Source organism: Hibiscus syriacus, unplaced genomic scaffold (genome assembly GCF_006381635.1).
Source record: "Hibiscus syriacus cultivar Baekdansim isolate YM2019G1 unplaced genomic scaffold, ASM638163v2 tig00109924_pilon, whole genome shotgun sequence".
Lineage (NCBI taxonomy): Eukaryota > Viridiplantae > Streptophyta > Magnoliopsida > Malvales > Malvaceae > Hibiscus > Hibiscus syriacus.
Genome location: NW_024062530.1, coordinates 303,443 through 322,579, shown reverse-complemented (window position 1 = coordinate 322,579; position 19,137 = coordinate 303,443). Strand labels below are relative to the sequence as shown.

The window sequence follows — 19,137 nt, the reverse complement described above, 5'->3', positions numbered from 1 at the left end:
TGTTTTTCTGGTAGGGAGGGATTTGATTTGCTCTTAATTGGGTTTTTGGTAGCAGTGCATTAATGGATGTGTTGGAAGGAAATAAATAGGGTCGAGAATGGGGATATGGGATTCTTTCATATAACTTTGATTGGAACTAAATACGGAGGGGGTAGTAATTGCAAATATATACAAGTGGTTTATTTTGGGCAAAGTATGGGGGTGGCCCTTGGAGGAGTTGGATTGACTCGAGGTTTTTTGTATATTTATTGTCGATTCACATGGATTAAATTGAATAGTTGTAAAACTTGTGGTGTAGACAGGGCAAAAACATTAATTATGCAGTTATGTTGCATTTGCACGCATATAAGGGGTATTGTTTGCGGCCTTCAATGGTTGGTAATGGTATGAGATGTTAGGCAGGATTCAAGCCTAGAAATTGGAAGACTCGTTTCACCATTTATTATTCTCACATATCATATGAATATGGGTTAAGTCTGGTTGAATTTTTGATCTACTTTAATTTACTTTATTGTTTTATCCATCACTTGATTTGGGTTAGAAAATTATATTTGATTTAAAATTTGATTAACTTTTAACATAAATTTTTTTACTCGACTCGACCCGACACAACACAAACATATATATAATTATCATATTTATTAGGTAAATAGAGATATGATTAAAGAAATATATAGAGATGTATATTATTATAATTATCCCTATATATAAGAAACAATTATACAATTATATTACTTTGATTCAAAGATTTTTTACCTTAAATCTGAACTCAATCATATATGTTCTTATCCTTAAAAAATCATGACTTAACATAAATCTAAATTTTCAAAATAAATAAATAAACTTGGTCCTACAAGATCGGATCAAGTCGGAATTTGTTGAATTCGAGTATCATATCTATCTCCAATCGTATGCATCATAAATGATATAATTATTCTCTCTCTTAATTATATATGGTTTATTCAATGGGTTGTTTTAGATGTGAGTTTGTTTGTGGTTTTAATCTTCTAACTATGTTTAAATTCTTTTATACGAACCAAATAATTTTAACGGTTAATGAATTGTTGTTATTTCTTAAAGTCTCATGTTCGAATATCATGTATGCAGAGGTATAAGCGTTAAATATCAAATGGTTGAGAATATTTAAACAAATACTATATTATATTCATTCGAGACTAATAAGAAATATCTCTTTTTTTCTATATAACCAATGATATCATATATATATTAGTTGAAAAAATCAGATAATTTATTATGAAGACGTGTTTTGAAAATTTTCATAATTTAATTTGTTTTATTTATAAGATTCAAGATTCAACATTAGAATATGAATGTTGAACTTAATTATTGTAAAAAAAACTAGAAGACAAAATTAGAATTCTAATTTATCGTAAAATATTATATATATATATATATATATATATATAGCACAATTTAATTACATAGGGTAACACTTTTTAGTGTAGATAGGGATCACTTAATGGCATCAAATTAATTAACGGTTTTATCAATATAAAAAAACCGATAATATTATTAAAGTATAGGGACTAAAAGCAGAATTAGATCGAAAAGAAGAAGTGTAGTATTAGTCATGGGTAGAATATAAAAAAATGTAGCAGTTGGGAGGTCTGACACAAAGGATCCAAATGGGACCTATGGCTCTGTTTAGTATGATAAAGCCTTTTGTTTTCTCTGTTTAGGGGACACACACAAGGGAGTTTGCAGCAAGAAGTGGGGACCCATCCCCATCTCATCCAACTCCAACTGTGAATCTCAAAGTTGAAGACGAACAAGTAGCGGACTCCTCACTGTTTAGGGTTTTTGGCCTTTTTCTGTCGCTGGAAACCTGCATGTGTGGGGGTGTATTTGGCTTATGATTGACAACACTCTTTCGCCATACCCGTTACCTTGAGGTTCCATATTCAATATGTTTTGAGTTATAACACGACGAGATTACAGATTTTATTATCAACAAATCTCCAGTTGTTTGCATTGATAAATGTATCTATAATAAATAGGTTAACTTGTTAATTAGTCAAAATAAGCGAGTTCTTATTTGTTATACTGTCCTCTCTAAATTTTCTCAAGACAGGATTTCTTTTGCTATTCACGTTGGGTTGTATTTTTATTGTTATTCTTTTATCGTATCAATCTATGAATAGTTATCATGACCCTAGGTATGATGATATCAACACTAAGGGGCCGTTTGGTTCACGACATTCATGATTATCGGGAGAATGAAATTCTCATTCTCCCGTTTGGTTGGCCGGTAATTCTATTTTCGATAATTTTTAATTTCCAACAGTGGATTTTTTAGGTATATTACCGGGAATGTGATTACCCTCATTCCCTTAGGTATTGTTGGATTACCAGTGTTTTAGACTAAAATACCATTAATTTGTTTTCCAAAAAATATCATTATTTTGTTATTGAATAAAAAAATTCTACGAATGTTAAATTACAAATTTATCCTTAAACTATTTTAGATGTACAAAAAGAGTCCATAATTATAATTTTATACGAAGTTCGGGGGTTAAAATAACATTTTACCCTTTCATTAAACCTATTTATCTTTTCAATTTTGTGAAAAAATTATATAAACTTTATGAATTTAAATTTTTTAAAAAATATATATAAATTAATTATAGTAATATTATAGTAGAATTCAACTTGTTAAAAAAACAAATATAAAATAAGGACAATTTGATAAAATATACATTCCAATAATCTTTTATTCCTTTAATCAAACATGACAATCTTACATTCCTGCTAAACGAACCAAACACAAAATACAACATTCCTAGTATTCATATTCTCTGTTAATCTTTTATTCCCACTGATAATCTTACATTCCGTGAACCAAACACACCCTAAGAATCAATATATAAGTCATTGTACAAGACTGAAGAACGAGATCTTCATTTCGATCACTCTCTATAAACTTTTCACTGTTCATGATATTATTTAGTTCATTTACTCTATGTCTTTCACAGAATCATCAAATATAACTTTTCGTTCTAATTATAAGTAAATCACTTACTTCTATCACAACCATATTTTTCTATCATCGTCGTTGTAATCAATACATGATAGTTTTTTAATTAAAAACTTTAAAAATAACTACATTCATCATTTGTTTGAATAAAGTTGTGATCCTTAAATAAAATCAAATGTTTCACATTTTGTATTATAATTGAAGTAAAATAAGTAAAGTGATTTAAATTAATTAATTAATAAATTAATAAATTTTACTATAATTATAATTAAAATATTTTATTTTAATTAAAAAATATGAGAAGTGTTGATATAGAAGGCACATGATTACAATAAATGGTGTTGGTAAATTGTTTTTTTAAAGAAAAATCAGAGGCAGAGCGTAAGGCGGGCATATGAAAGATGGGTGTGTTTTAGCTAGAAATGCGGTGAAGACAACAGTCACTTAATGCAAACGTGCTCGTAGTAAATTGCCTAAATGTTGCTGCACATGCATTTTATTTTATTTTATTTTATTTTATTTTATAATGGGTTAATATACTTTTCGGCACCTTACTTTGTCTTTCATTTGCAATTTGACCCTTGACTTTGGGTATTATGGGCACTTTGCCCCCCTAACTTTACACATAAATGTTATTGTTCATATTTTAATAAAAATATAATTCTTATCTGGTACCGAATTGAATGAATATAATATTGATGTAGAATATTTGAACTTCAAAGTTTATAGATTATTACAAGAAATGTTTTCTACTTAAAAAACTATATTAGTGCTTAACATACATTCTTAGTGACTAAAGAATCATTCTATTTGTTTCACAAAAGGGAACACCGTACGAAGATTTCAAAAAATATTCATTTAACTGTAGTTAAAAGTAATTTATCTTTTTTTTACTATTAATATACAACTTTAAACTAAGTAGTATATATCAACGTCGACCTGACAACCACGGGTTTTAATTCTTAAAAAAATTGAAACTATATTATCATCTAATTTCTTTATTAAATAGAGAGATAATATATTTTCAAAATAATATAATCTTTTATACTAATGAAATTTTATTATCATTTGTTGATATTATATGTTAGAATGTGAATCCCGTATCATTCATTTTTTCCTTATATGATAGATTTATTATTTAAATTTTATTATTTTTACGGATTATAAATTTAGATTTTTTATTTACAGAATCGAGAATATGTTTATTTTTTAGGGATTCAAACTTTAATGATTTAATTTTTTTATGAATTTAGATTTGCATGAGTTCAGATATTCAACAAAAGATTTACAAATTTGAATTCAAAATTTTCAGAATTTAAATATTTAACTGATAATAATTTTTAATTGGAATTTGAAATAAGAATATTTAAATAATTTATAGATAAAAAGTAAAATCAGTTTTTAGATAAATTTATATATTTATATTTGAATGTTTAAAGAATTTTTCTTATACTTGTGTCGGATCAGGTTGAGTCCGATTCATGTTTTTATCTTAAAATTCGGGTCGGATGAGATTTCGTTAAACTCATTCGAGTCGGGTTCAAATGAATGCAATATGCTTCTCGGGTTTAAGTAAGCCGAGTTAGAACATTTTCATCCTAAACTTAAATTCAACTTAATTTTGATTTTTTTTTAAATCAGATCTTATCAAATTAGATAGAATCGGGTCAAATCAAATTATCTTCCCCAGACATAACATGGACAACTCGCTTCGAATCAATAACATTCAAAGTAAAATTCCTAGGGAAACCCAAATAAGGTGGGTGTAAAAATAAAAAGTCAAAAGCAATGGCCTTTTAAGATATATGACTCATCTAATGACCTTACCTTAAACCTCTACCCATTCCCCTTCGACAGTCCAACACGATCATCGATAGGTTGCCTGTTGAAACAATTAGTAAGAAACAAGTAATTTAAATAACAGAGGGTCAAACATCATTGGATTCGGAGAAGAAGAAGACATTGATAATGTTTTGTATGGTTGATGTCTTGACGTGACAGTAGGGCTTGTTAGTCGGGTCTCAAACTCCTCAACCTTAAACAAAACTCCAATTGCTGATAGAAAAATAATACAAAATATAGCTGATAAGTGTTCTATCTGCAACAACGATTGATTTTCAAAGGAAAGCACATGATCTTCGCTTCCAGGATTTTCTCTTTGGTTTTGGTGGCTTCAAAGCTGCCTTAATTGCGGCATCAAAAACAGCCTTCACGTTCTGAACAGGAACGGAACGAAGTCAAAGTTTAAGCCTTTTAAACACTTGATATTCTTCATTATGATATAGGGTGTTGGGAATTTTGGTGAAATCTAGGATGAATGGTGCGTATAATAAGGTTACCTGTTGGGTTTTGGAACTGCACTCAATGTAAGTGACTGCTCCTATCATCTTCTTCAGTTCCTCTCCCTGTTCACCAAGTTTTCATATGAATTCTCAGCATTAATTGGAACCAGGGACGGATATGGTATTTTATGTTAAGAGAGCGAAAACAGAGTATGAATAGAAAATATAAAAAATCCAAAACATATGATAATTTGAAATGTTTAGGAACGACAGCCCCATTAGCCCCTCGTCCATCTTTGATTAGAACCATGTTTATGAACATTTATGTCTCGACCTGCCGGTGACCATTTTCTTGAACTGAGTCCTTAATGCTGTAATTGTTAACTTACCTGAGAAGTTGATATTGCTGTTGATCCAGGGTGTTCATTCAAGTACTGCTTGTCACCTCTCAGATCTGCATTCAATTACAGAGACAATTATGAAAACAAGATGACTGTGTAATAAAATATCATGGAATGCTAAGTTACCAACATGAAAACACAGATTAGATTACCTAGTTTGGTTCCAACAAGCACAATCGGCACATTAGGAGCATAATGTCTTAGCTCAGGGATCCACTATAATCCATGAATTAAAGCAATTTCATGTCAAAAGTGGATGAAAAAAATATGAAAATAAAACTGGGAATTCCAGAACATAGGCAAAATTTACCTTTTTGTATATGTTTTCATAACTAGCCTTGCTTATCAGAGAAAAAGCTAGCAAAAACACATCAGCTCCTCTGTAACTCAGAGGCCTTAGCCTGTTGTAATCTTCTTGTCCTGAAAATTTTACACAACATTTGAACAGATCAGTATGGCCTATAAAGGCTGCAATTTTGCAGAGAGACTAATGGAGGGAGAAAAAAAACACTTACCGGCGGTGTCCCATAGGCCAAGATTCACTGTGCTACCATCTACCACCACATTGGCACTAAAGTTATCAAACACTGTTGGAACGTAATCCTATCACCACAAAAAGAAAAAGAAACAAAACCATTTCATTAATCATAATGTTTAATCACCATGAAACATTCCATAGCTGATAGCTCCCACTGTTATACCGTTGGGAAAGTGTTGCTGGTGTAGGAAATGAGCATGCAAGTCTTCCCCACGGCTCCGTCGCCAACCGTAACGCACTTGATGAATCTCGCCGTGCTCATTTTTTTTTTCAATTGAGTCTTGGTTCGAATTGTATTGTTATAAACTGTTGTGATGAAGGGATGAAAAGAATGGTGAGTTGAGGGGCGGCTTTTTAACGACTTTGGTACGAACACAACAACCAACTTTATCTGTTTGTGACTGGAAATGGAATGATTGCAGGGTGGGTTTTGTTTTCTTAAAGTGCAAGGACACGGCTAGAAATAGGTGACGGTATTAAAGTGCGTTTGGTGCGGCTGGTGTTAGTTGGTTTAAGTGTTGAGGAAGGGATCGGACCCGGATGTGACGGAAATAATGATTATTGTTTTAATAACGTGTTAGAACTCATTTAACTTTTTCAATTGTTTTTTTAAATCCTGTTAATTCTCTCTCAAGATTATCATGTATTTTTTTTAATTAAGAACTTCAAAATTTTAATTATTTTTTTAAAATTATTTTGTCAATATGTATTATTATTTAAACTCGAGACATAATTTGAATTTAAGTTTTTAGTTAAGGGGCATCAAAACACCAATTAATCTATTAGCTCTTATACGGACCTTCCCTTCTTTTCCCCAATCGATCTTTGTGAAACTTGAAAACCAAAAAAATTAACAATGGAATCAATGATCATATTGACTGCATATATTGTGGGAGGAAATCAAGAGGAACAAAGCTGCACGTGGAACATTTCCAAATAACCAAGGTGGACAGCAGCACAACATTCCAGTATGAAGACGACCATAAGCTGGGTGGACTAAGTGCAAGTCACGAAATAATCTATCATATTCGAAGATTGAATATTCATAAATATAAAGTATGGGTGGATAATATTGACGTAGTGAAAATAATTCATAAATATTCCAAATCACTACGTGGATATGTTCTTGTAGTGGATAGATAACAATGCTCTTGCAAGAAGATTCAGAGATATAAATTTGACTTAGTAAAAGAGAGTAAAATAGTATTACAAACACCTTGATCAAAATAAATTGTGAAGAACTGTTAGATGAATATTAATTCAATACATCTCCTTTAACTGTAATTGCGACAGTTTAAGAAGAGACATCGACTCAATTATAAATTATATTAAATTTTTCTTATTTATCAAAAAGCAATTTAGAGTGAGGATGAGATACCAATATGGGTGGCCCATGTAAGTTTACCCAATTTAGCCCATTTTGTAGTTAAGGGTTCAGCCCAAACATTTAATATATTCATAAAAGATGTTCATGAGTCGAATTGGACTGAACTTCGGTTTTACATTTGGCCAACAGCTTCTGTCTTATCTTGTTTTACATAGGGATGTGCACAACTCAACTCTAAATAAGACGGGATAAATTGTGAGTTATTTGAGTTTAATTCGATTAAAGTTCAATAAATATTCGTTTTGACTAGACTCGATTCCAGTTAAAGCATGATTCGAATTCGTAACGAACGAGTTATTTGATACTCAACTCGAAAAGCTTACAAGCAACTCGAAAAAATATATATTAAAATTTTATTTAAAAATAAATAAATTATTAATAATTTTAATATTTATGTGTTGTTTTTTAAATACAATATTATATTTCAACCGAGTTAAGTTTAAGATTTTTTTTATTTCAATCTTTTTTTAGCTCCATGGTTTCGAATTCGGTAGAGCTTGAAAAATTAGGCTCGCGAACTTTCGAGCCGAGTCGAGTTTCATTTTAAAGTTTTTGAGTCGAGTCAAACTCATCAATACTCGAGCTCAACTATAATCGTTTATAGTCCTAGGCACAACGCTAACCTGACACAAATAAAAAAACATTATTATTTCGAGAATATATGAAGATAATTAGATATATATATGGGCATAATAGTAATTATCTTAGTTGGATTAGATCAAAGATTTTATATTCTAAATCAAACTTCGTCCTAATCAGGGATGAACCAAAGAGAAACAGTCGGAGGCAATCGCGTCTCCCTAAACATTTCAAATTATCATATACTTTAGATTTTTTTGTATTTTTTATTGATAATATGTCTTCGTCGCTCAAATTTTATAAGTTTATCATCTCCTAAATCTCCTAAAATTTTAGAAAGTTGACCCATGACATTAAATCATATGACCGTCCCTAATCTCAGCACCAAATCTTTTCTTCACAAAACTCATTTCAATTTATCTAAAATCTATATTAAAATACGATTATATAAAGTTAAATAAAATCAAAATTTCTAGAGTTTGAATATTTTGACCCATTATGTTACATTCTTTAGAGTTTTGAAGAAGAAAATTATATATACATTCATTCGTTTGTTTTAATGTATGTTGTGTGTTGTTAAAAGGAGTGTTGTTCTTTTTTGAGTGATTCAATGGTTAAAAATAATGTTATTTTCTCTTCAAATTTTAGGTTTGAGCAGTTACATTTGCCCAGTGTATGTACGTTGTCAATTGCTAAAAAAGATTATGAACATATATAATATTGTAATTACTCAATATTATTAAAAAATGTTTGAATTCGAGCCACATTTTCTCTTTCCATAACAACTTGTTCACTAGTAAAGTGATCAAAAACTATATAAAGCGATAGAAAAGTGATTATGATAATCATATGGATATTTATAAGGCTATCGATGGGTACCAGTCAATGATAAATCTAAAAATTTAATAATGTAGGTCTAAAATTTTAATATTTTTATTAAAAATAGTAAGTATATTTTTTTCTTAACACACTAAATTAAATTTAATATTTTTTTCTTTAAAATAATAGAATGTACTTGTCCCCTAGAGGGCTTAGTGCATCCGCCTTAGCATCAGTCAAGAATTGTCGCTTCATTGATACTGAATAGGCGTCATTGATACTGAATAGGTGTCCTAGAGAATAAAGGCTTAGACTAGGAAACCACGTGTATCAATACGTGGTAGTTAGTGATGTTACAACATGCGGTAATTAGTGATGTTACAAGAATATGTTCATAAAGATAGTAGTAATTGACACGTGCTTATCTGCATAGTACACTTGTGTATGTGAGAATTTATATGAATTTTACATTTGCGTTACCGAAGATTTACACGAGTAATATATTCGTTTATAAAAATGTTTCCGAAGCTGAAAGTTCGCGAGCACGAACACAACTCAATCTCTGAACCTTTGCAAAATTGATAAACATAGGACTTATAACATGATTCTGAAAGATTTTATGACTGAAAATTTAGATTATCAGCTTAATTTCAGTTGGAAATGTTCTTAGCTACTTATATTTTTATAATCAAATATGTTGAATTAATGAGAACAATTTAAAGTGATGGTGATGATCATCCAAGTTCTGTCAAAAAGAAGACAACAAGCTCTCTAAATAATCACTCCCCAAATCCTGAAACTCAAGCACATCGTATCCATCTTCAGCCACCTCTGCTACGCTCGCCATTCTCTTCATTGCAGGCTCTTCAACCATCACAAACTCCCTGTCTTCTTCCCATTCTCGACACCCTCTTTTCCGATCCTCGGCGAAGCTTTCGATGATGCCAAGACCGGTGCTGCAAGTAGAGCCGCCAGTTTTGGAGTCATCGATGCCAGTAGCCTTGGCAACTGTGTCTATTGGGAAGTTGAGATGAGCCTTGGGGCCTCTAATTCTCAAAGCAGCCTTGTCGTAGGCCATCGCTGCTTCCTCGGCTGTTTCAAAAGTCCCGAGCCAAACTCGAGCGCCTTTCCTCGACGAGTCCCGTATCTCCGCCGCGTACTTTCCCCACGGCCGCCTCCTCACTCCACTGTAATGCCTTGTTGCCACCTTCTTCTATACTCTCGGGAAATTCACCTTAGTGCTCGTATTGGGTGCAGATGGAATAATCCCATCGAGAAGACCCTCCCAGGCGTCAGCTCCCACTGATATCCACCGCCTACGACTCGGCGGCGTTTGTAAAATCTCCATGGATCCGTTTCTCCCATCCAAGGTCGGCAATTCTTCCCAGGGTTTGCATGATTTTGTTGTTTTATTATCAGCTTGTTTTCCACCAATGAAGTTTGCCCATACATTCTCCAGTAATAAAGAAGCTGTGTCTTGACTTTCAACAGCCATTCTTTGCTATCATCAATTTCTATCTCTAACCGTCCCCAAAACCACGAGGGTTTTGAGAATTATATAAAACATACAAAATGTGATAATTTCATTACAAGTCCCCAAGCTATGGACTAAATATTAAAGCCTATAATTTCATACATTCTGAGTTCTGATTGAATCTTCAAAATATCGTTATCTTATCAATCAATCAATTTTTTTTCTGTAAAATCTATTATTAACTTGAGTGTTAAACGTGGACTCAAATCTTACAAAATGTATTTTTTATGTAAATTTATAAACTTCAATGATTAAAGGGATTATTGTTATTTTTAGAGGTATTAGGTTCGAGTACATCGTCTGTAAGAATATTTTGTTTAAATCTTTATTATCAAATGATTGAGAATCTTTTAAACAAATACTATCTTGTAATCATTTTAGACTAATAATATACAAAAAATTAGCTGACCCTCATTCCCATATGTAATGAGGTAAGGGGGAGGTAAGATAGTAGGCTGCCCCCAACGCCAGGTTGAGAGCAGCTTCCGTAAGAGACATCCGAATTATAGTTTATTTTAGATTCCTTCTTTGCATTTTCTATTCATGATTTGTTTTAGTCTTTTAAAATTTATAGGTTTCTCTCCAATTAAAATTTTAGAAGTTCGTCCTAACATAAAATTTTGTGTTCGTTATTGCATGAATTCTTATTATACATACAATATTGTATGTATGGTTACGAACTGTGCATGTATGCACTTTTGTATTTAACGTGTTAAAAAATAATCCTTTTAAATTTTAATGATATTATATTTTAAAAAATATGGGATCTAAACTGTACGTGTATGCACATTTATAATTTAATTTATATGCTTTAGATATCAAAATTTTAAAATGACATGACGAATACAATATTATACTTTAATTATTAAACTTTCGAATTTAGAGATTAATTAAAAATTTGAATGACACTTGAGGGATGTTTTGTGGAGTTAACCCATGTATAATTGAGAAAATAAATACGCGTCGCTTGAACCTTTATCCTACTCGGGGCGACGAATTCCAGTTGGGAAACTTGTCATTTAATCAAATTAGCAGCTTAATTATTCATGGAAGGAATTATAATGCAAAGAAATGGTGGATTATGTGTGTTTTAAGGCTCTCGTACTGACTTATGTGGTTCGTCTAATCCTTTGGAATTGCATCAGTTGCGTAGATACCTAAACTATATATACTTCTATAAGAATATTTGTAATAATTAATGTCATTTGTCGTTACATATATATATTATATCGAGATGAATCTAGGGGACAAATAAGGATAGTCATTCTCCTTAAATTTTCAAATTCGTCTATATTTTAATATTTCACGTATATTTTTATTGATAATATGCTATATTCCTTATAATTTTATAAGTTTATTCTCCGCTAAAACTTTTATAAACTCCAGCACAATATAAAATCCTACTACGTCCGTCTCTCATCATATATAATTTTAATTTGAGTTGATATAAAGGATTAATTGAATATCAGCACGTACCAATTGAATTAAAAAAATAATATAACATATTATTTTCTTAAATAATAATTACATTATTATAAGCTGATTACATATTAGCTTAGTTGACAGTGGTATTGTTGTTATCATAAAATGGTGTTTGTGTTAAAATGTAAAAAAACGTAATTGTAATAATGATTTATCATTATATATATAATGATTTGTTATTTTTTATAAATATATATGATCAAAATAATATATTTTCTTCCACCCAATCGTTATTATGATAAAAATTAATAAAAAAACAAACAAAACAAAACATGACACGACATTATCTCAAACTTTTAATTTTTTTATTTCATTAACAATTTATAAAATATTTATCACATATATAAATTATTATGATGGATTGATGATAATTTTTTTGGCCTATATATGCAAATATATAATTATTTTTCTGTCGAGATCCTCGCTGTAATCCGTGAATAACGGAAAAGCAACGAAAATAGGGGAGTGGAAAGCTGGCTGAATAATCTAATGCATTTTAATATTGAGTTAAATTGATTTATGGGGTTTTGGTAATATTTCCCAGCATTCCTTTCCATTACAAATGACTGTCCCTTGTTTCAATATATAATGAGATAAGGGGCGGTAAGATAGTAGACTGCCCCCCAATATTAGGTTGAGAGCAGCTTCAGTAGGAGACCTCCAGATTATGAAATGTCCTCCATGGGACTTGATTCTACGACCTCAAGGTTAAGAATCTTGTGCTATACCAACTGAGGTAGATGGCCAATGATATTTGTGACAGATGTTATATGTTTATATGAATATATAATACTTCGTACTCATATCAGATTAATTTTATTAAAAATTATCTAAATTCATAGATTTAATTTATAATCAATTAATTTTCAGTTTAAATCACTCAAACGACACTAATTTCATCGAAAATTATCTCAAATTACATAGATCTAACCTAAACGTTTCAATTACTTGCCCTTTTCGCTTTTCGCTTTTCCTTTATTTTTATTTAAATTTTATGACTTAATTTTCTTACAAGATTTTGGATTCAGTTAAAGATTTTAGAGGAAGGGTTAATTTCCTTAACTCTGGGTTTCGTACAAATTTATATAAGAAAAAAAGTGGCTAATTTTTTTGAGAATTAACTGAGGTTGTGAGAAATATGATCGAGCTCATTTCAATATATATATTATTATATTACACACTTCAACGTTTAACAAATTAAATAAAATAAATAGATGAATAGTTAAAAATACTTATATTATCTCGTTTTATATAAATTCGATATTTATTATAAAAATATAATACATCTTTGCTTATTAAAATAGGCTTAGCAGAGACCAAATAAATATCGGAGATCCCATCACGCAAATGCGGCTGATAGGATTCAATGTATGAAGGGAATTATGAAAACTGTGGCTCTCCATTGACTGTGTTAAGGTTTGGATTAGTAACCAAGATTACTGAATAAAAATCGTCCGCCCCTTAATCGCGCTGCTCTTTGTTCCCGCATGTAATATTTTGACACGTCATCTAATTTTATAATAACAATTCTTTCGAAAGTTTTGACGACAATGTAGATAGTTAGTTTTTTTATTAGTATTTATTTTAGTAATCTATTAATTCAAATAAAGTATTATATACATTTATTATAAAAGTATTATTTTAATTTAGTTTTTTCTATTTGCAATTTTAAAATTTAAATCTCTAATTTTATTTAAAAAAATTTATCATCTCATCCCACCTTATAAATTAATTATTGATAATTGTTTCTCCTTTTTATGATCAATAACCAGTTAACCGCTATTATTTTTAAAAGAAATATACTCACATTAAACGTTATAATAAAAGAATGTTAATATAAAATTAAGGTTAAATACATGCATGACTAACTTATAATATGGTTGAATAATTTTAAGACATGAATGGTATAATTGAAACAGCCATCAACAATCCGTTGTAGTCTAGTTGGTTAGGATACTCGGCTCTCACCCGAGAGACCCGGGTTCAAGTCCCGGCAACGGAATTTATTTTGGAAGTTTGAGCGGGAGTTGTTCTCTCGTCAAACTGGTCTCTTAACTCTTTACTATTTTGGCCCTAGTTGCCCGCCCGCCAAATAATCGCCTCTAATCTTTGCTTCCAGGAACCTTTTGAGAGAGAATTAGAAAAAAAAGGGCTTCGAAATTTGAAAGAAACTGTGGATTAAGAAGAAAAACAAATGGAAAAGAGGAAAATCAACAGAGGATGCATGGAGGCAAACACTTTAGCCATCTTAGACTCCTCCACCGAGTTTCACAATCACAGAGATTCTCAAGAAGCCAAAGACGACCGTCCGTACTCTCTCTGGTTTGAAATCAATTCATCCGGTTAATATTAGTAACAGTATTGTTATTAGTAATGAAGTTTTGTTTGGTTGAATTTAGGTATCGATTTTCTGGAAGCCGTACGTACGGCTTCTATTGTACCAGAGCACGGAACTCCTCCAACTAAGTAAATCTACACTCACACTTACCATTTTTTGCTATTGAATTTATTGATTTTATTTTAAAATCATCATTATTATATCTTAATTTTTTTTAATTAAAGGAAAATGGTTGAGGCGGTGTTTCAAATCCTGAAGGCAGGGAAATCCCTAGAACTTATAATATCTAGTTATGAGCTTCTGAATGAGATTGAAAATGTAATGGACTTTGATCCTTTATTTACTTAGCTTATCATTTCATTACCTAATTCATTTAGGAAGAAGAAAAAAAGGTATATCAACATATTTTCTGAATGCAGAGATTTCCTCGGGTTCATATATCTGAATCATCTGGTATTGGTTCACGTGAACTGGTTGTGGTTAAGGAGGTAAATAGTAATCTCGACAATGATGAACAAGGTTTGAGTATTTGTTGATTTTACATTTTAATTTGATTTTCCCGTTATTTATTTGTTTAATTTTGATTTTGTTGCTTGTTAGGCATGGTTGCCATTTGTTCTTTCCTCGGATGTCATGTCTAGTGAGAAAGAAACCAAAGGAAGAAAGTCGTGTGGACTGTTTGATCCCAACGTGAGTTGGATTTGTTGTTTGAAACCTTAGAATGTTTGTTGAGGATATCAAATAATTGAGGTTTCTTTTATGTTGGACTCTTTGTGGTAATAGCAAGGAAGCTAACTATATAAACCAGTACCACTAGTGCTTTAGGGTAGCTTCATTAGCTTCTGTTTGACTTCCTCTATTGTTACCAGGGTTTTCATGAACTATTATTGGGCATTGCTGAAATGGCCTATAAAACGATTTCTCAAAGATTGAATTCTAAGGTTTGTGTACTTTTTCCATGTATTTCATCATCCAGTTCTTTGAAAAGTTTGCATATAGTGCGGAAGAATTCTCACATAGATGTACATTTCAACTGTCCACTCATTCTAATGGCGGAGCTCATGGTAATATTAAGCATGTTTTGCTAAATGCACTCTTTAAGGTTACCATAGAAAAAAAAATCTTCTACTAATGCATATGGAATTTACCAGTCAACTACCAAGTATTGCATTAACCCAAAAGTTGTTGCTATAAACAGTAACTTAATGTACCTTAAAGGTTGCTCTTAGAGAATTTGTTGGTGATATCCATATCAACTATACCATGCGGTTGTTGGTTTTCCCTAGTAGGAGACCTATATTTTCTATCCTATTATATATATATTTTTTGGATAATTCAATTTTATTACCCAAAGAGCAGAGAACTGCTACAAAAAACAACCAGTTTCCTGATTACAAAAGAACCACCTACTTACAAGAGCAAAAAAATCAATTAATCTATACCCCATTGATTACAAAGAGTAATATTAACACTATCATTCCTATTAATATTTATACCCCTTAATTGAATAGCAACAGTTTCCTTAATAGAATGGATCATCTCATCCAAATTTCTCGAGTAGCCTTGGAATAATATTTTGTTACTCTCCTCCCAAATAGTGTAAGTTAAAGCAGTCCAAGCTACCTTCATAATAGTTGTAAGGATTTACACAATCACCACAAGCCCAAGCTAAATGATTGTCCCATGAAAGTGATCTTCTCCGCATGCCGTTAAGGTTCAACACTGCCTCCCACAATGAAATAGCCGTAGGACAGTGTAGGAATAAGTGATCTCTTGTTTCCAGTGAGTCTTTACAAAAAACACATTTGTCATCAATGTCGAGTCCCATACTTTTCAGCCTATCTTTCGTTGGAAGTCTGTCTAATAAGGCCATCCATGCAATCATACTATGCTTAGGAATATGAAGAGGAAACCAGATCATCTATCCTATTATAGGAATTGTCTATGTCTTCCATTTTATTGGTAAGTTTTACTTTTGTACTTGATGTTAACACAATTTTATTGCAGTTCTTGGGAAATATGTTACTGTTTCAATATCTTGTCAATGTTCTTGAAGGAGATTTTGTACCCCGTATCAATATGTATAAAGGTAAGTCAATATCTAATGTTTTATGCTTCTTAATCATCAGGAAGGTTGACAGATTGTTTTATTGCAGAAAGGTTGAACTGGAACTTTTTGCGGGAGTGCTTGCTTAACATGCTTCTGGTCAGTTCCAGTTTTTAAACATTTAATTTCTCTTCTAGCTTTTGTTTCTGACATATTTCATTGAATGTGTTATGTTATTCTGTCATCAGTTTTCAATTTTGGTGTTAATGCTCGATTTATTTGTAGGCCTCAAGAAGAATCACCTACAAGGTTTTAATGAAAGATTGTTTGTATACGATCTGTTCACTGAGCCAAGATTATGCTGGAAATAATAACGAGTCTGACTGTTCTGAGCCTTCTATTGAAAAGTCATCTGAGAATCATAATACTGATGTAGCAATTGCTTTACTTGAAGTTCAAAGGACTACTTGTATGGCTATGCAGAAATTTCTGATAATGGTTAGATCCTTAAATATCTTTAAATATAAGAAGCTTCTAATTCGTTTTCACCATATCTGTTCTTTTATGTTGTGGGCCTCTCTAGATTATGGAGCTTGACGAGTCAAGGGAGAAAGCCGACATGCTACGTCAAATGAACAGATCTGATGGTTTGAGGTAATTACCTGACTCTGTTTTTGGTGATTTATTTTGTCTTCATTTTTTGTTTTGTATGTATATGACATAAGGTGGGTAACCTCTGGATTTGGTGCAGAACCCCACTGGTAGAGATAATCTTGGACGAGCTAACTTACCACAGAAAAGTACTTCCCTCATTTCTTCAGGTTGTCATTTATATATAACCACAAACACATACAATTTCAACTCAGAATACGCATCTGGTCATAAAAATATCTTTAATCTGGTTTGAGAAAATTGTCTGGGTAGGTGGTAACAAACAAGTTCTACCTCTTATCTGGCCGATTCACTCAGGCTCAGGCATCCCCTTGTTCTTTGGCCATACTCTTTGCTTAAATGTATGTTGCTTTTGAATTTTGATGGTAGGACTTCATTACCATGATCAGTGTCAAACATTGCTTCATCAGTTTTTTAATTTTAGTTTTTTCAGACTTCAACTAATCTTTTGGTAACTATGTTAAACATCCTTTCTGATTGGATATTTTTCATATTTACATATCCCAGACTCGGCATTTGTTTCAGCTTTTATAAAATTTTATGTAAACGTATGTTTGATAGCTACACCTTGATCTTTTAGGACCTAGTAAAGAATTCCTCTTCAAATTTTACATTTTTGTTCCCATTGACGTGTTACATGATCGGTATTTCCAACCATGAATACACTTTTTTCAGGTATTTAATGACCCTAAATGGAAGTTTGAAATCATTGTGCGGTATTTACTAAAATACACTAAGGTTAGTAATTAAGTTATCGTAAATGGTTGCCAATGACCTGTATTGCAAATTTTAGTTTTTCTGCAAATTGTGATACAAAGTCTGGGCCAACATCTAACTTAGATAAATCTTATTTTGTAATGCAGCCGTCTGTTCACACTCGTAGATCAAATGGTCCTTCGGAAGATTCTGCATTTCTTGGGATTTTGAAGTCGTTTTCGGATAGCAGCAGCACAAGAAACATTATAAAAAAACTTAATGTAGAAGTTGTTCAATTGCTTTTGGCGCATGCATTTCTTGTGAGTATTTTCTTTATTTGTTATAGCCGATGCTATTCCCTTCTTTGAATAATTATTTTAATTGCAAGTAGAGTTAGTTGATACGAGTATCTGCTGTTTTCTTGATTTATCTTCTGGAGCAAAGGAAAAAAAATGTTATCTTGTTGCTAGAGATTAAGAAGTGTCAAATGCTTAGAAGGATGGATTTTCTGCGTTGCTTTTCTTGCTATGGTTCCTTATTCGAAATGTTCACCCATATCATGTTTTGTTTGGTCGAGAAATTTAATCAGAATTATCTTCATTGAAAATTGCAATCCTTTATGGTTATAATCTTTTAGATAAAGTCATGAGAGGGATGAAATAACTGTGAATCAAAATTGAAGCTAAAAAGCTTCAATATGGATTTATTCTTCTGGTGTTATTAAGTCTGAAAATTTCAAGGTTATTATAGAGCAACGATTACTAACACAAAACCGTTACGAAGTTAATCTCTGTAATTTTTTCGGTGTTTTATTTTATTAGATCTTATGATTTTTGTTCCAGGCCTATACATCCATGGCATCTCAGCAGCATCCTTCCACCATGCCGGATGGCAATGAAGCTGTAATAGACAGTTCGTCTCTCGTGGAAATATCTAAGAACGTAACTGCTGCTTTCAATTGCCTAAGAAAGGCATACGAGTAAGCTTCTTTTTATCTCACTGTATTTTCCCTGTGTATTAATTACTTCTCCATATTCTGCTATTCGTGCGATACAGGTACGTGTTAGGCGCAGGACGATCATCTCTGCTTGAGCTAACATATCTATGTCGATTTTGCTTCGTAATACATATTAAACAAGTGCATTTGTACATCTCATCCTGTAGGAAAATTGAGATATCATCTCTTGGAAAAGAAGCACTGTTTACAGCAGCAATGATCATTTCAATCTCATAGGAGGTCAAGAGAAGGAAGCAGGTGACTTTTGGTTACAAGAGGGTCGCATTACTGAGTGTAACTTATTTGCTTGGCCATCTTGTATGTAAAACGACGGATTTCTGTACCCAGCACATGTCATCAAACATATACA

The 19,137-nt window shown here is 31.7% G+C and overlaps 2 protein-coding genes, 1 non-coding gene and 1 pseudogene across 5 annotated transcripts; 2 read left to right on the top strand and 2 right to left on the bottom strand.

The window, feature by feature from the left end:
• Positions 1-5,025: 5,025 nt before the first annotated feature.
• Positions 5,026-6,507, bottom strand: LOC120210429 (rac-like GTP-binding protein RAC13). Of its 2 annotated transcripts, none has more exons than XM_039209150.1 (7): positions 6,380-6,506; positions 6,194-6,281; positions 5,989-6,098; positions 5,831-5,894; positions 5,667-5,731; positions 5,335-5,400; positions 5,026-5,211 (listed from the first exon to the last, which is right to left on the bottom strand). In XM_039209150.1, exons 1-7 carry the CDS (start codon positions 6,476-6,478, stop codon positions 5,113-5,115), a joined length of 591 nt encoding a protein of 196 aa, XP_039065081.1. In that variant the 5' UTR covers positions 6,479-6,506; the 3' UTR covers positions 5,026-5,112. The 2 variants fall into 2 exon arrangements, with proteins under 2 accessions (XP_039065081.1, XP_039065082.1); XM_039209151.1 differs by having other exon boundaries at positions 5,129-5,252; positions 5,286-5,400; positions 6,380-6,507.
• A 3,242-nt stretch (positions 6,508-9,749) lies between these two features.
• Positions 9,750-10,498, bottom strand: LOC120210435 (annotated as a pseudogene).
• A 3,448-nt stretch (positions 10,499-13,946) lies between these two features.
• On the top strand, positions 13,947-14,019 carry TRNAE-CUC. Its single transcript has one exon. It is a non-coding gene; the product is annotated as a tRNA-Glu (tRNA).
• Positions 14,020-14,112: 93 nt separating this feature from the next.
• LOC120210472 (negative regulator of systemic acquired resistance SNI1-like) lies at positions 14,113-19,118 on the top strand. 2 transcript variants are annotated; one of them, XM_039209197.1, is made up of 15 exons: positions 14,113-14,323; positions 14,417-14,483; positions 14,580-14,673; positions 14,775-14,843; positions 14,956-15,045; positions 15,225-15,296; positions 16,363-16,444; positions 16,512-16,561; positions 16,688-16,900; positions 16,986-17,056; positions 17,154-17,223; positions 17,750-17,812; positions 17,938-18,090; positions 18,613-18,749; positions 18,935-19,118. In XM_039209197.1, the coding sequence occupies exons 1-15, from the start codon at positions 14,212-14,214 to the stop codon at positions 19,002-19,004; spliced, it is 1,413 nt and encodes a 470-aa protein (XP_039065128.1). In that variant the 5' UTR covers positions 14,113-14,211; the 3' UTR covers positions 19,005-19,118. The 2 variants fall into 2 exon arrangements, with proteins under 2 accessions (XP_039065128.1, XP_039065129.1); XM_039209198.1 differs by having other exon boundaries at positions 14,158-14,339; positions 18,935-19,117.
• The last annotated feature ends 19 nt before the right edge of the window (positions 19,119-19,137 follow it).